General features: G+C 42.4%; 1 protein-coding gene across 1 annotated transcript; it reads right to left on the reverse strand.

Moving 5' to 3' along the window:
- Nucleotides 1-1,804: 1,804 nt before the first annotated feature.
- Nucleotides 1,805-11,205, reverse strand: LOC128709681 (neuropeptide CCHamide-2 receptor-like). Its single transcript, XM_053804691.1, has 5 exons — nucleotides 10,856-11,205; nucleotides 7,219-7,438; nucleotides 6,963-7,135; nucleotides 6,408-6,722; nucleotides 1,805-2,033 (listed from the first exon to the last, which is right to left on the reverse strand). Exons 1-5 carry the CDS (start codon nucleotides 11,203-11,205, stop codon nucleotides 1,805-1,807), a joined length of 1,287 nt encoding a protein of 428 aa, XP_053660666.1.
- Between the last annotated feature and the right edge of the window lie 4,157 nt (nucleotides 11,206-15,362).

Below are 15,362 nucleotides of genomic sequence, written 5' to 3' on the forward strand. Positions count from 1 at the left end.
TCGGTGGCATGATGGTAGCGACGTCGGTCTTTACTCGAACGGACCGGACCAAAATCCCACCCGGACCAATCCCCCGTACGCAGGACTGATTATCCAGCTACGGGTAAATAAAGTAACAGGCCTTAACCTCTTGAGGTTGTTATGTCAATAAAGAAGAAGAAGAAGACAACACAACCCCAACAGTTCAATACAATCACATGATATCACAATGGCAGCGCCAGCTTACCACAACACCACTGGTACGGTAAAGGTACGATCCGAGGAGTATAAACGTGTCCTAGGATGGATTTCTCAGCCAGACGATGATTGTTGGTTTACATTTACTGTATTTTTCATTAAATAAAGCATATTTAATTCGATAAATGCAGTAAACATGTCTTCGGTTAAAAACAACCATCGTTTGGCTGTCAAAATCCTTCCCAGAGTGCGTTTATACTTGTCGGATCGTACTTGGCTAATATCGTCGTATGAGTTTTGTGGTAAACTGCGGTGCCATTGTGATATCATGTGCTTGCATAGAAGTATGCCCGCTGCGATTGTGGTGTCTAGCGAGGCCCTTGAAATGTCATGTGCTGCGATTGTGGTGATAGGCGCTTGCGTTGTTCTGTAACTTATCTTCCTTTTTGTTCGCCTACCCAACAGACATACACAACCTCTGTAAGTCGCTAGCATCCTTAAACATGAAAGTTCAGCTTCTTTTCGTTCTTTAATACTTTGTCTGCCAAGTAATGGAATGTTCTAGGAAATTGTGCCTATGCATCCGCTAATGTTCTTTCCATGCTGTGCTCCTCTTCTGTTCTGGTCTTTGCCTTAAAGGGAGAAATTGAAATATAAATTCCAGAAACATTGTTGCAAATAGCATGTTGCATTACTCTCATTTCTCTCAGTTTTACACCCCTGTATAACCGCTGTGTTGCTGATGGCCGTCCATGCGCTTTTTTGTTTCTCTCAACCCCTGTAACCCCCCAGTTGACGTGTCTTTTCTGATTATCACCTTGCTGATCGCGATTCAAGTTTTCCGATAAATACACACGCTCAAGGGCTTGCCCTGCCGCCCGTTTGCCAGTAGCGCACGTGCAACGGCTTGAAACAACGGCCCGGCAAGAGTGTTCTCTTCCTGGTAAACGTTGGTAGTGGGAAAAAGTTCATCCTTCTGTCATCGGCACAAAAGTAGACGGTGCAGAAAAGCGGTTCAAGACAAGATTGGTAAACTTTCACTGGTGTGCCTCTGTTACTTCCATCAAGTTTCGTGATGTGTTAGTAGTAAACATAGATGAATTTTTAAACTGCTGCTTACCTTCGACAGGTTTTTTTGTGACTAGTTGTCGGAAAGCAGCTTCCATGAAGTCTCATTTCGATCTTTTGCAACCTTTGTTCAAGAATGTGAAGCGAAAGTTGAAGGAATGGCTTTCGTTATGGCTTGGTGCTGGTTCTAGGGTAACCTAGTGGAAAGTTTTGCGATGTGTAGCAACTTGTTTCACCAACTTTACATTAACATCCATTTGTAATTCCTAAGAAAACGATCAACGTAAGCCAGCATCATCGGTGCTGCAGCATAAAATCGAGAGCCTGGAACTGAAATGCTTAAAACTCACATGTTTTTTAGCGAACATTGCATCGCATCCTTTTTCATCGTTGTCCATGACAATCCGCGTTGGTTTGTGGTTCGGGCCATCCTTTACATAGCCAACCCCTCCGGATGCTTCTGCCCATTCCGCTTCTGGGGCTCCTCGGGCAGTTGATCAAACTGTTGATTCTTGATATCCGTACGATCGCGTCCAGTCACGACCAGACGCACAAACTTTCACCTCTTCCCGTGGACGCTCTGCACCGACAGTGACTTCCGGATGCTGTGGTGCTGCGAGCGCCGGATCGTTGACACGAAACTCGTCTCGCAGGCATTTCCGGCCGACGAGAGACCGATTCGGCGCTGCACCGTCATCGGGCGGCAGCACAGGTACCGGTGGAAGTGTTGCCGGAAGACGCCCGACACGCAGTACAGTGCGACCGGATTGATGCAGGAGTTGAGGAAACTGTATGGGTAGAGAAAAAGCTGGAGTGAACGGTTGAAGTATGTTTCGCATTTGATAAAGGTTCGATCGTCCAGGAGCACCAAGCCTTACTTTGTGAGACATATGAGACATTTAACGCTTCTCACGAAAAAATACAATCTCTCTGGGCTTACAACTCCTTTCATGCTCTGGATAAGGGACAGTAGTACTTCAGTAAAATTCTCTCCAGAAAAAGTGTTGCTGTAAGAGTGCGATATTTTTCCTCATATCAGATAGGTATGTGACCCCTAGAATTCAAACTGTCATGAGATATTAAATAAAAAAGTGATATTTGGAAATGGAGTTGTGTGCGATGTCCGTTGCGGAGGCTGTGGGGTGCCATCTGGCTAAAAGTATCCATCGTGATGATCAATATCTTAGAGAACAAGCTTCAAGAGAAGCTAAATCCCTGAACGAAAACCTAAACAATATTCAGTACGATCCTTCCGAGTATTGACGAAAGACGCCAATATCTCCAAAACTTGAATGAAGCGATTGGTCGAAAAGGACTTAAATTCAAAGTCCAGGGGACGAGCAAAATGTCGCTTAATAACGAACCGGATCAGTGCACTACGGTGTGAATGATCGAAGATTTTGTTGAACTTATCCAGTAAATAGCATCCAATCGTAGTGTTTTCAGGCCAGAGTTCGACTCAACCCGGCCAACCGTCAACGTGTTAACGCCATATCAAATAACATAGAGTAGAATGGTTGAATAAACGTGTCCATTACCTGATTAACTTCATTAACTTGAAGTCAATTAATTAACCGCTAATTAACTAATGTTTTTCTTCATTTAACCACGAGAAAAAGATCTTATAGAGTGGTGTACCGATTTTCGCATCTATGGACCTCACTGTACAGCGTAGGAAGATTGTTTTAGCACACTCTTGACATAAGAGTCATTATGTAAAAATGTGAAATAAAATCTTGCACATGTTGGGAAAAAGGCAATACAAAAAGAGATGAAATAAAATATAATACCTAGTTACTACAAACAATTTCACTCAATGGAGAGTACAAAAAGTCTATAAATTAACGTCAAAAAAGTAGGAGCACACCTTCCAGGCAACGAAAATCCTTTTCTATTTAGCGAAAGAAACAAAATGCTTTTGGAATGTAGCATCCACTCCCATTTTCGAGAAATTTTTCTCGGCAATTTTTGGCGTAAGTTTTCGTTTTACAACCCCTGACGTGAAATACCACTGAAATTGTCGAAAAATAATTCTCCTTCAAATATCGTACAAAACGCACACCAAGCGAGTTGAGAAGCAGTTGAAACGTTTACTAAGCGCACATTGATCGTTGCTACCGACCGTGGAATGGCAGTGGCAAAGTAAATTACAATTCCGCTTCCGCTGGAGTTGATGTCAGAACTCCGTATTTCACCGGCGTGGGAAACTATTTGGCAAAAGGGGGGAGGAAAAAATTAAACGTAACCGAAATAGTTCCAGTCTTGCTGGAACGTTAATGAAATTCTTAGACTCTTGCCTATCGCTTTTTCAGAGCCAATTGCGAATGTTTTAAACCATGCCCTCTCACCATGCGAGGATGCGATTTGCTTTCGGTAACAGTCGGCAGCACATTTTACTATGATCTATCGTTCGCTGGGCAGGAACGGAGGTATGTATGGCAAAAGGAAAACTTTATTCTAAGTGATTCGTGGAATTAAAGTATCTATTGCGATTCCGCATCCGAAGGCCTTCAACTCGGGGCAAAGTTGAGTCGCGTAAGCTTATAAAGGAAGATCGGGCAACAGGATATCAAGAAAAGGTTCGAACAAATGGGTGTTACGTCAACGAGTTCCAAGAGCTTTTAGCCGTTGGCAGAGATTTGAAAGTAAGGCACACTTTCTGCCACTAACGTCACTGGTGGGAGTGTAGCTTATCCGACATGCGGTGAAAAGTTTTACCCCTCACCGTAACATGCACCGGGTTGGGATAGCTATCGAGCATTGATGAACATCCGCAAACGGTGCACAATCTCCACCCGTAGACATAGTTTTCGGGAGGAAACTTTCATGATGGATCTGCCTCTTCAGGCTATCGTGTACACGTCATACCGAAATGACGCTATCGGATCGGAGAGATTTATGAGTTGCCTTAGCGTACATATCGCTCCCCATCAACGTCAAGCGCAAACAATTTTTAAACCTCCGTGTTGGAGGGTTGTGAAAATTCTACCCAAAACGAGCGTACCATCAAGCACGGTACATTTCCTATCGAATGTTGAAGTGATGCGCTGTAGTCGTTATACAGCGTACCAGCTGAATGAAACGTTGCGTTTGCGATACAAACAAAGAAAACCAACGAAATGCAAACACCCACGGATGTGTAATGTTCGGCACATGCCTGCCGGAGCTGCGAACGACAGGAAAAATCAATAAGCCCCTTACAGCCGGCATTAACGACAAGACAGGATGGACCACGGTTCCGGAGTCAATTATTGTGAAGAAACTCCTTTTTGGGACAAGTCGAGTATGAAGGGACGATTTAAAAATCTGTTTTAGTAGCTTCAAAAAAATATTTTCTTTACCGATTCTTCTTCTGTAAGTGAATTTCATGTTTGTTAGTGAAGAAAATATTGTCCTTTATTAGCACTTTTTCCCACCAAACAGTGCCATAACCTTCAAGTGTTAAAATTAATGAATACCATTGGGTGGATGATTTATATCACACTTAATACGCCACAAACGAGCCACAAAAGTACCCAATAAGATTGAGCCGTTCCTTACAAATAGAGGAACAAAATCTGCTCCAAACAAGGCTGACTGGGGGCTGAGATATTGTCCTCCAATGGTTCGACCATGAATCGTAAAGGCAGCTTTTTACGACAGTCGAAATAAAGAACCGTGTGCTTGCGGCGTCTCTTAATCATCCGTGCCGACCGGCAGAAAGTCATTTGCGAGACAGTCGGTCTGGTGAACGCCAGCACTGGCAGTGTGGGTGGATTGCGCTCGTCTTTGTGTTTCGCAACGAGAATGACGAATTGTCTTTGCCTAATCACACCACCACCAGCCGATCGACTAACCAAGGTTTTCAATATTTGCGCCGAGTCAACAGTGATGCGAAGTGCCGCTTACGAATGCTCATTACGCGGTTCAGCACAGTTTGATGGTGCATTTTCTCCTAATTTCATGATTGCGCTATTAGCAATAAGTTTGCTATTTGTTACGAAACTGAACGAAATGTGTGACGAAATGTGTTATTGTAAAGATCATTTTTGCGCTCCAATTGTATTGCATTTTTGTTAATTTTCTGGTTTTTTGTGTCTAACTAAAAATGACAAAAGAGAAGAATATTTACGGTTTAAAATGGTTTTAGTTCATAAACCCCTTTAGGCATTCATCGCCTCGATCGATCTGCTTAAATTTGCCAATCTCATAAATAAGACGTTAATGGCGGGCAATGATCAATCCCGATTGGTGTTAATATTGGTGAGCTGCAGCACACCAAGCAGTACATTAAATCATTCCATATGCCGTGCCACATCCCACCGCGTAACGGTCAATAACTGATGCATGTTTGATTTTGCTCATTAATGCCCAGAGCAGCGTGATTCATTGCAATATTGGACGTTGCGATAGTGTTCAGCAGCGATAGGGCTTTGGCAAAATTGAAACTTCAATCAAAACCCCCGCTCGTAAAGCAACATCACCGACGACCGGTGCAATGTGTCGGTGGAAACATGGCAAGTTAATTATACGCAACAGTACAAACAGACTAATTTAGTGTGCTCGTGTTGTATTGATCTGGAAATTGATGAGAATCACCACTACATTTTCATGTCAGGTGCAGGTGCAGGGCTTCAAGAGCAAATATTACATTTCACGACCAATTGAAGCAAAAATAGCAGTACAACGATAATTATTTCATAATTAACAGAAAAAAGTACATGATTTATTGTAAAAAAACAAAATGTAATTAATAAATAATGTTTACTCTCTTCAAGGCTCCTGTCTCATGCAACCATAATTCAATTACAAATTCTCTTTCTTCGCTAACGACTCCGGTGTCTATGCTACTGAACGACATTCAGACGACGTCCCTTGTCAATGTAGCATGACGCTGCACGATGGGCAAGAGTAGCGAAGGAATGTCAGGGGGCCGTTGCGGTTCACAGATTAATTGATCATCAGCATCAACTAAAAGGAACGTGTGCTATTCTCAGTGCCATCGAAAAATGAATGACTGGCATGTCACAGTTTCTTGCCCAGGACTACTCCCGTCAACCGATCGCCGAAACCGCAACGAATACTAACTCGGGCGGTAAAGTCCTCTCCATGCTCCAAACCGGAAAAATCCTTTACCAGGCCCAGCCCTTCCCGTTTCCCGAGCCCTTGCCCGAACGTCTTACCTGAGACAGAAGCCGGTGATGCGGAAAATGTGCCAGAAGTCATCGTAATCGTCTTCGGCGTGCGGATTCAGATGGAACCACAGCTCGACCACGTGATGCGGCAGAAAGCACACGATGAAGACAACCACGAAGGTGATGACCATGCGGGCGACGTGGCGGCGGGCACGGGCCTGCGAGCGGCTCTGCGGTCCCGCATTCTCGCCCGGCATTTCCCGCGCGCTCGTGTGCAGCCGGTGTGCCATCAGTACGTAAAGGATGCCGATGATGGACAGCGGCAGGAAGTAGTAAACGATTGAGTTGAGCACCGTTTTGTACCTAGTTTAGGATAAGTAAGGCATCGCATTAGCATTATAGCAACAAAAGAAGGGGGATGAGAATTAATATTTTGTTGTGGTTTTTGTGCGGTCACAGCAAAAGGATTTTATGCTGGCCAATTTGTCAGCTCTCTGCCCAGTCACAGACGGTGTCACTCGAACATGACACTTCCAAATGGTATCATTAGTCCACAGCGGTGACGGATGGCATGCTATCCGAAACAATGTCTAGCAAACTTACTTGGAATAGTTGAACTCCTGCAATCTGGGTCCAAATGGTGAGCAGTATTCGATTGTTTTGTTCGACTGGTCCAGGTGGACGACCACCACGTCCGACATCACCACGGACGGTATCGCACAGATGATGGCCAGCACCCAGATGAGAAATGCAACAATCACCGTCAATGGGCGCGTCTGCAAGCAAGAGGGTAAGTAAACTTTTAGCATGGAAAAACTCATCTTTTTCATGGCATGAAGGGTAGCAGAAGCAGCGTTACCTGCAACTTTCGGAGTGGATTCACGATGGCACAGTACCGATCGGCGGACAGTGCGGTGAGCGTGAACACGGACACACCGATGGAGATTTCCTCCGCAAACTCGGACACCCGGCACAGGGCGCTACCCCACGGCCAAGACTCGAGCGTGTAGATCATGGAAGCGAGCGGGACACAGATCAGTATCACCAACAGATCGGCCAAAGCCAAGGAGAATATGTAGCTGAAAAGAGGAGCAAAAAGGGACGGAGAAATATTATTCATTTCATAAACTAACCAAAATCTACAGAAAAAAATTGGAAAGTTTGGATGTTTGTGCATTAATTTTAAAATACTGAAGATTACTGTGAAGGCTGAAGGTTGAATTGACCTTGGCTGATATAAGTTTTGTTGATACACAAATTCGATTAATAATCCAACAATCCCTTAATCATGTTTGTTAGACAAGTAAATATATTTAGCAATTATTCTATTCAATTAGAATTCATGTTTTGCTGATATAAAAAAAACCCACACTTATCCATTTTTGCGTAGGTAATGAGAGCCTAAAAGTATGCAATAATTTGCATTGGGGGTTATTCGTGTTCCAACCGAGGTAGATCAAGTTTATGATAGAGTAAATCGTCCTGGAATCAGCTTGTATTTGAAATGTCATCCTTTGGTACTTGTACCAAAGCAAAGTAGTTTGTGCTGCGGGGGAAAATTCCAGTTACAAAATGTAGTAATTGAAAATGACTGGGTAAAATTTCAAATTTCCCACAGTGCACCCGCTAGATTATGAAACCACTTCAAGATTAAAATACTTCTCATTCGATGTGACATTCTATTTACCATCTGTAATTACTATGCTTACTTCGGAAACGTTAAACTCATCGGGATAATTAGTTTTCCCGAAAACATTCACGTGCATGCGCTCGCTCACATAAAGCACGCGTACGGTTCGGAACTGAATTTCCTCGATTAAGTTTACTCTCTATTGGTGTTTTCCATTCCATGTGCGCACAGCTGTCAGTGCCCGCAGCGTCCCATCTCAACGAGCAGCAAAATTATACGCTCGATTGCGTAAAAAGCACGCGGTATGGCGAATCGTACGACGAGTGCTTAAGGGCACTTTATTTTGTTTACACGGTGCGGCGTACACGGGAATTACTGCGGATGGGTTCGCACCGAGAAGGTTTTGTTCTTACCGTCGAGCGGTTCAGGCAACGAATGTGAGTGAAAGCAGTTGACCTTTGCACGGCGAGGAAGATTAAGTTTCGTATCTGCACACAACGAGCTCACAATGAGAATGAGTATGTCCAAAAAAAAAAAAACACCCCTCCCCACATACACTCACACGTGCGTGGAGTCCTTCTGAGTGGTTTCGTCACGTTCACGCGATCAATTGCTTGCGCTGTAACAACATCCAGCAAGACGATGAATCTCACGTCCGTAATGTTCGAAAACTTCCACTAACACATCTTCCCGATGGGGGCAACTCTTTCACCCGAGCACCTTCGAGCAAGCTTCTTCAGTGTTGTGCGAGTATGTGGGGTTAGGTTGTAAGTATTTGCTTCAGTCGCTCAGAATAACTGAACCCACACAGCAAATAGAACAGTACCAACACACTGCGAATGTTGATGATAATGAGCGAAAGGTGGTTCGTGGAATGTGTCTCGCATGTTGTGACCTCCAGCGAACGCATTCTCATCTCAGCAATCAATCACTCACTCGCATTTCGCAAAGAAACGGGGGTTTTTCCACCCGTGCAAATCGACGTGCTTAAGGCGGTTCGAATAATGGCACCCAAAAAAAAAAAAAAAACAAATGTGCGAACGCTATTGGACGTGACAGACGCCCAGACTCCGGGGGAGACAATTGTGTAGGGTTGGGTACCGCAATACCAGACTCAAGAGAGCCAACCCTGAAACCATGCAAGTTGCTTTTTGCTTCCACTGTTCGTAGAAAGGAAAAGCCAAACAAACAAGCGAGGAAACCGGAATGCAGAATGGCAATGATGGACTATTTGCGGTTTTCACTTTTTTGCTTGCTCCATTCACGGTGTAGAAGCCGGATAGGAAAGTTCTCGGTAGAAGAAGGTACCTGCGGTAACCGACGCGTGGTGTCGGTGTTTGTAAGGCAATGATGCAACAAAGCTACTCACAATGGTTTAGAGTACAAGCTTTCGGTACATGGGCGGTTCATTCGCACACAAAAGCGAACGCCAGCTGGGAGGTCAAGCTGGGAAATAAAGGAACGTGAAAATCATTTGCACAAATTGGCATAGGCATTGGTACCGATTGAGAAAAAAAAGGGTTGAAGCACTAAAAAGAAGTTAGATTATTTTACGTAACAGACTGTTAACTGTAGATTAGCCGCTCCATCCCACATTCCGGCCATTGCATAAAGGTTGAGGAAGCTGTTAGCATGCGGAATTTTGCATAATCGTGAACGAAACAATGCTCACTATATCACTTTTGTATTGTTCATAAACATATAAATTGTTGCAGTTTATACAAACAGAGTTGGTTTTGTTTAAATTATTTAACCAGTGGGTGTGTTGTTGAAATTTGATATACCAACTAGGGAGATCGCACTCGATGGTTGGGTTGTTTGACATACGTCAAAATCGAAAAATTAATTAAGCACACGAAGTATTTACGGAGAACAAATATCATGCTTAGTAGGCCTTATTCGTTGAAAATGGCGACCTCGATGGTTGGGAGTGCAACCCATCTATTGAGGTGCCAATTATCGAGAAACCCAACCAATGAGAGTCGACTGTAGATGGGAGGCAAAATCAGTATTGGAATGTAAAGCATGAATTTTGTACCAATCGTCCGGATTTCGTGGACCGGATTCGAAGGACGGTGCTCTGATGTTATATCGAATGTATTTTCCTTTTTTCGGACGATCATATTACGATAAGTATATTTAATTTCTAGTCATCCAAATGAAAACTATAAAGGAAACAAGAATCACAAATTTCATCAATGATCAATCGTATCGTTTTTATCTTGTGCTAAGGGTACTCGTCCATTTTCAACCAATCCAACCATGACATTGACTAACTATTGATACGAATATAACACAAATTTTACAGAACAAACTCCACTCCGTTCCGCTGTCCCGATGAGATGTTCTACTACATCAAAAGGCAAAATTGATCGATACGAATGTCTGTCTGATTAAATTACATTCTTCGCTTTGTATTAGGTGTCAAAGCGTGGAAAAAGGTACAAAAGACTTCTATGTTACGGCCATCTATTGTGTGGTGACGGGTGGTTTCTCTTCACACATAAGAAACTCTGGACATAAGAAAGCATCCACCATTCTTTAAGATGATTTATTATGATTTAGTGCAAATGATCCAATCTATTCGTGACTGTCTGAAATACATTTTCTATGTCAAATTATTACAGAAAAATATTTAATTTAATAATCTAAATAAGATTAGACGGATGGATAAGAATGTAATAAATAAACGGGATTGTCTTGTTTTAATAAAAAAATCAATCACTGTAAAGTAAAGTTTTATATTACTTCATTCTCCGTTAGCGCCATCTAGCGTGTAATACAGAAAGTACACCGGTCTATTATACAAGGTACGCTAAAGATGCAATTTTATAAACAAACAATCGACATATAACATTTCACTTACGTGTTGGGAATGTTACGCATCGCCCTGTGTCGCAAGAATATAACCACCAGCGTCCCGTTGCCCACGATGCCAACGATAAAGATGAGCGCAAACACTACCGGCACAATGTACGTTTCCGGCCGCTGCTCATACGGCACGTAATCGTCAACGTCGTTGTGATCTATCTCTTTCAAATGGGGCGTATCGGCCGGGGCGGGACTGGTCCATGGTGAGCTTTCCGCAATCGCATCACCCGAAAGCAGTCGAATTGACTTCTGTATCCGATTCACACCATCCATCCCGTCGAGCAGTGTCGGTTCCTCCATCGTAAAGCTTTCGTTTAGATGCCGATAGTATCGCATGGCGGACATTCTGCAATGGTGCGTACCCAGTGTGGAGATTCCGATTCTACGCGAATGTAGCTACGGTTGCTGAAAGTAATGTAAAGAAAGGAATGTCACTCGAGCTAGTTGTCACGCTGGAACGAATAAATTTATTGCATCAAATGGGGCAGTGCGCAAAATAAGCAAATCACAGAGAAAAAAACATCCTTCATGTTCATAGGTATCGTGTAACATGGCGTTGTAACGAACAAACTTGCGTCGAGTGTAAACAAAAACCGGTACAAAAAAAGAAGTTGTAAAATGTTCATCTAAAATACGATTCCTCCTCATCGCCAACAGCAATGTCAATTCAAATGCAACTTTATTCGATGGAAAACAACATATCGTACACGTCGTTGAATTGCGCCGGCACGCAAATCTGGTGGACTCAGTGCAACATTCAGCAACGCCACTTTTATGGGCAAGTTTACCCATTTCCCTCACAGCTGAATGAAAAAAATAAATTCGCATTCGTTTGACCTGCAAGTGAAAAACGCTACCGCTGTGGAATCGAATTTCCAAACACGTGCCCGCGCTTGTTCTGTTAGCGTTCGGAACTTATTCGGTGAGCTTTCGGTTCGATGCAGATCCCTTTCAGCGTGCGTTGGTTATTTATATGATAATTTGCCTTTCATTGGACCCACCGTGTACTGCCACTGTTGCGGAAAACTTTCATTCCAGGTCCAAGGCAAAAAGCGAACCAGAAGCGAATGGTATTTGATTTGTAAAGTTTGTAAAACTTGTACAACGTAATAACATGTTTCCGGGGGTTCGCTCTGCGCCAAACGCACGACAGGGCGGCCAACAGTAAATGGACTTATGCAAAACATCCGAGGCTTACGTTTGAGTTAGATAATTGACAGTGGGAACGATTTCGGCGGTTTGGTTACAACATTTTAATTGTTTTTTGCTGGAACACTTCATTCGGCCGATCCAATCACTATCCGTCACTTGTACATTGTTACGTAAGCTAGGCCATTAAATGATTCGAAACCAACTGGAGCGTATTAAGTGAACAAAGTGTCTACAATATTTACGACAATGTCCCTTGGTTCCTAAGCATTTGTGTGGAAGGGTCATCCTTCAACGACTGATGGTTACATTTGTTAGTAAATTATTATGATTATCAACATCATATTTCACTAGAATTGTTAATAAAATTCAACAATACATACAATTTATTTAAATATGATTAAAATCTTCTGAATTTAATGTTATTATGCAATACTTTCAAAATATCTTATCATCGTTTGAAAGTAAAATTTATAATTTCATTTAAATATTGATAATCAACTCGCAAAAAACGTATTTCATTTATAACTAATATAACTTGCCGTTGATATATGCATATCTAGTTGCAACGACTAGATGAATACGAAACGTACGATTCTTATCAAAGGATTATGCTGGTATGTTGGCGTATTAAGATAGATTTTAGCAAAACATTCGCAGCACATACTATTTCCCCATCTTAAGTTGGCAAACCTGCAGTAAGCCACAGCTTGAAACTTGCATTCCGAAAAACATCGTTACGTCAAATCCTAGCCTCACAAGATGCACTTTGCTCGAACCGCGTAAGCTACTCTGTTGTGCAGCTATATGCACTGCCTCGTACCATTTCTCAGCTGCACATGTTTTGTCTGCAATGTTTGTGTTGTGTTGCTTCAGTTTACACCATCTCGCTGCTCGAATCCTATCCCGAGGCAACCACTGCAGGGTGAAAACGTGAGTCCGAATGGATTTGGTCTGTCATAAATGTAAGCTTCTTCATTTTAAGCTTAACCCAAACCGTGAAAGATTTTCTACGCGAACGGAAACACACGTTCGATTTTCTCTCTCGCTTAGTTTTAGGAAGTTTTATCCGCTGCCTGCTTTGGTCTAGCGGGAGATCCTTTATTTACGGTTGTTTCACAATAATTTCGCACACAGTTTAGACCATAAAAAACCTGAACGTATTTACAGAGCTATAAAAAAATTGTGTCACGACGATAAAAGATCTCGCCAAGGTACAATATTATTTGAGCGATTTTTTTTACTCATATGGAACAGAACCACATTGGATTTCAGGCGATTTGGGATTTCAGGTTGACATAAGCGACCGTGCGTCTCCATTCGAAGACAGTTGGCGTAGCAACTAATAATGAGGGACAAAATTTCAAATTTAATGCTGTAAAAAAGAAGTCTCAACAGAGCTGATTTGTTAGAGCAGAGCTTTCGTCGTTTGTAATAATCGGGCATAACAAAAAGGTATTGATAAAACCAGCATAAATGACATCAAATTACTAAAAGGAATTTAATATCTATCGCGTTGCTATCGAGACTATTTCAACAACTTCCAACGCTCTCATTTGATCTACAAAAAAGCATAAATTTCCATCTTGCTTAATGCATTTCATTTTAAAGCATAATGCTGTTAAAGTTGTATTGAATCATTGTTTATACGGTTACTTGGCTTCCATCAGCAAAAAGGTCATGTTAAGATTGGTTTCCAAAAATGATAACTACGACGTGGAATAATCGCTAGACTCGAAAAAGATGGAACGTGAAGCAGTGTACGTACATTCATGCGAAACCTAAAAAGGGCATGCAAATAAAAGGAACGTAAATCAACAAGTCATCTCCCATCGTTGGAATGCTTTGAGAGCAATCTAAAAACAGAGAAATTTTATGATACAGTTCGTAAAGCGGAATGTGTTGAAATGGTGCCTTACTTGAACAAAAATAGGTCTTTTATAAATTCAGCCAGCCTAAAATCTTGGCAGATAGAGCGCCAAAGATAGCCTTGCTAGACAGCCAAGGAAAATATCCAAAGACAATATCTCAGGGAAATAAACAATGAATTATTTTATTTTCTCAGATCCTTCAATAAATAAACCAGTAGTTCATTCGGACATATTTATGTTAATACCTTGACGACAGTTCAAAGACATTTTGTAACATTCGAGTCGAAAAAACGCTCACGTTGCCTTAGCTGGCAAAGAACGTTAATATCTTTCGTTTAAGCTTGGCACAGATAACAGTACCAACACACACATAAAAATACGCAATAAACATGCCGCTGGTTAAGCTTTATTAATACCTTCCACCGGCTGGCCACCCCCGACCGTCCGTTCTCCTCCATTTGCCAGCAGGAACCTGATGGCAAGAAAATAAATTGTAATAATTTCTTGTCCCGGATGTGTCGTAAAGTAACAGCAATTTGTGTGCCATTGCTTGATGACTCGCTGCGGCTGGTTTCTTTAACTTTCCCGCTTTTCAGTCCAACGATCAAAGCAAGCCGATGCCCGGGACACCTTGTTTCGCGTGTAAATATCTGCACGCACGTGCATGCGCCTCCCGCTGGGGTTATAAATCAGTTTTGCGAGCGCAAACATTGCCTCCAGGCCACCGTTGCCCGTTGCGTTCCGAAATTATACCAATCATACGTGCGAAAAGGCGAATCTATTTAATGCACGAATACATTACAGAACGGGTGCAATAGGCCGCCCCTAACTTGAGGGTGGGAAAGTTCCGTCTGTTTGATACACAGACTAAAAGTTGTCTTGTGTAAGTATGGCAGCGGATGATTGAACTTGTCCTGCAGATGTCCATCCGTATTTAGATTTGCCAGTGAACTAAATACTCCTACGCTAAGAGACTATTCGATGTCAAAATTCGGCCTAATGATATTGTTTGTTTATTTGGCCGTTGATTCTAATCGTTTAGCATGACCTTCATCACATATATCCCAACTGTCTTAGTGGATTTTTTGAGGCAAATACAATTTTCCCACGCGTTTTCCATCTGTGATTTGCGTGTGTGCAAAAGCTTGTCGGCCTATGATAAATTATTCCTCGCTCCTTTATCAGCCAAAAATTTCAAATTTCAAATGTTTACTACCGTTTTTGGGTGCGAGCTCGGATGTTGGAAAGGTAAAACTAGACACACACACACACACATTGTCCCGCTCAATATCCTGTTTTTGGTTCCGATTTTCAATGAACGATGACTAATATGCCGTCTCAGCAGTGAGATAAATCTTCGCTCAGAAAAGGACGCGAAACACAAATACACAATGCCGGAAAATGGTCAATGCTGGTCACGGGCTACTGGGCGTCTCCATCCGAAGCCAGATGACAAGGCAGCCAATAATATAGGGGTTGAAA

This window comes from Anopheles marshallii, chromosome 2 (assembly GCF_943734725.1).
Source record: "Anopheles marshallii chromosome 2, idAnoMarsDA_429_01, whole genome shotgun sequence".
Classification (NCBI taxonomy): Eukaryota; Metazoa; Arthropoda; class Insecta; order Diptera; family Culicidae; genus Anopheles; species Anopheles marshallii.

Bases quoted from the DNA above. Each gene is read 5' to 3' on its own strand.
- LOC128709681 (XM_053804691.1), bottom strand. From the start codon at position 11,205: ATGTCCGCCATGCGATACTATCGGCATCTAAACGAAAGCTTTACGATG. The intron at 6,723-6,962 runs GTAAGTTTGCTA...ATCCTAAACTAG, and splicing joins CAGGAGTTCAACTATTCCAA to GTACAAAACGGTGCTCAACT. The intron at 2,034-6,407 runs GTAAGACGTTCG...CTACCCATACAG, and splicing joins ATCACCGGCTTCTGTCTCAG to TTTCCTCAACTCCTGCATCA.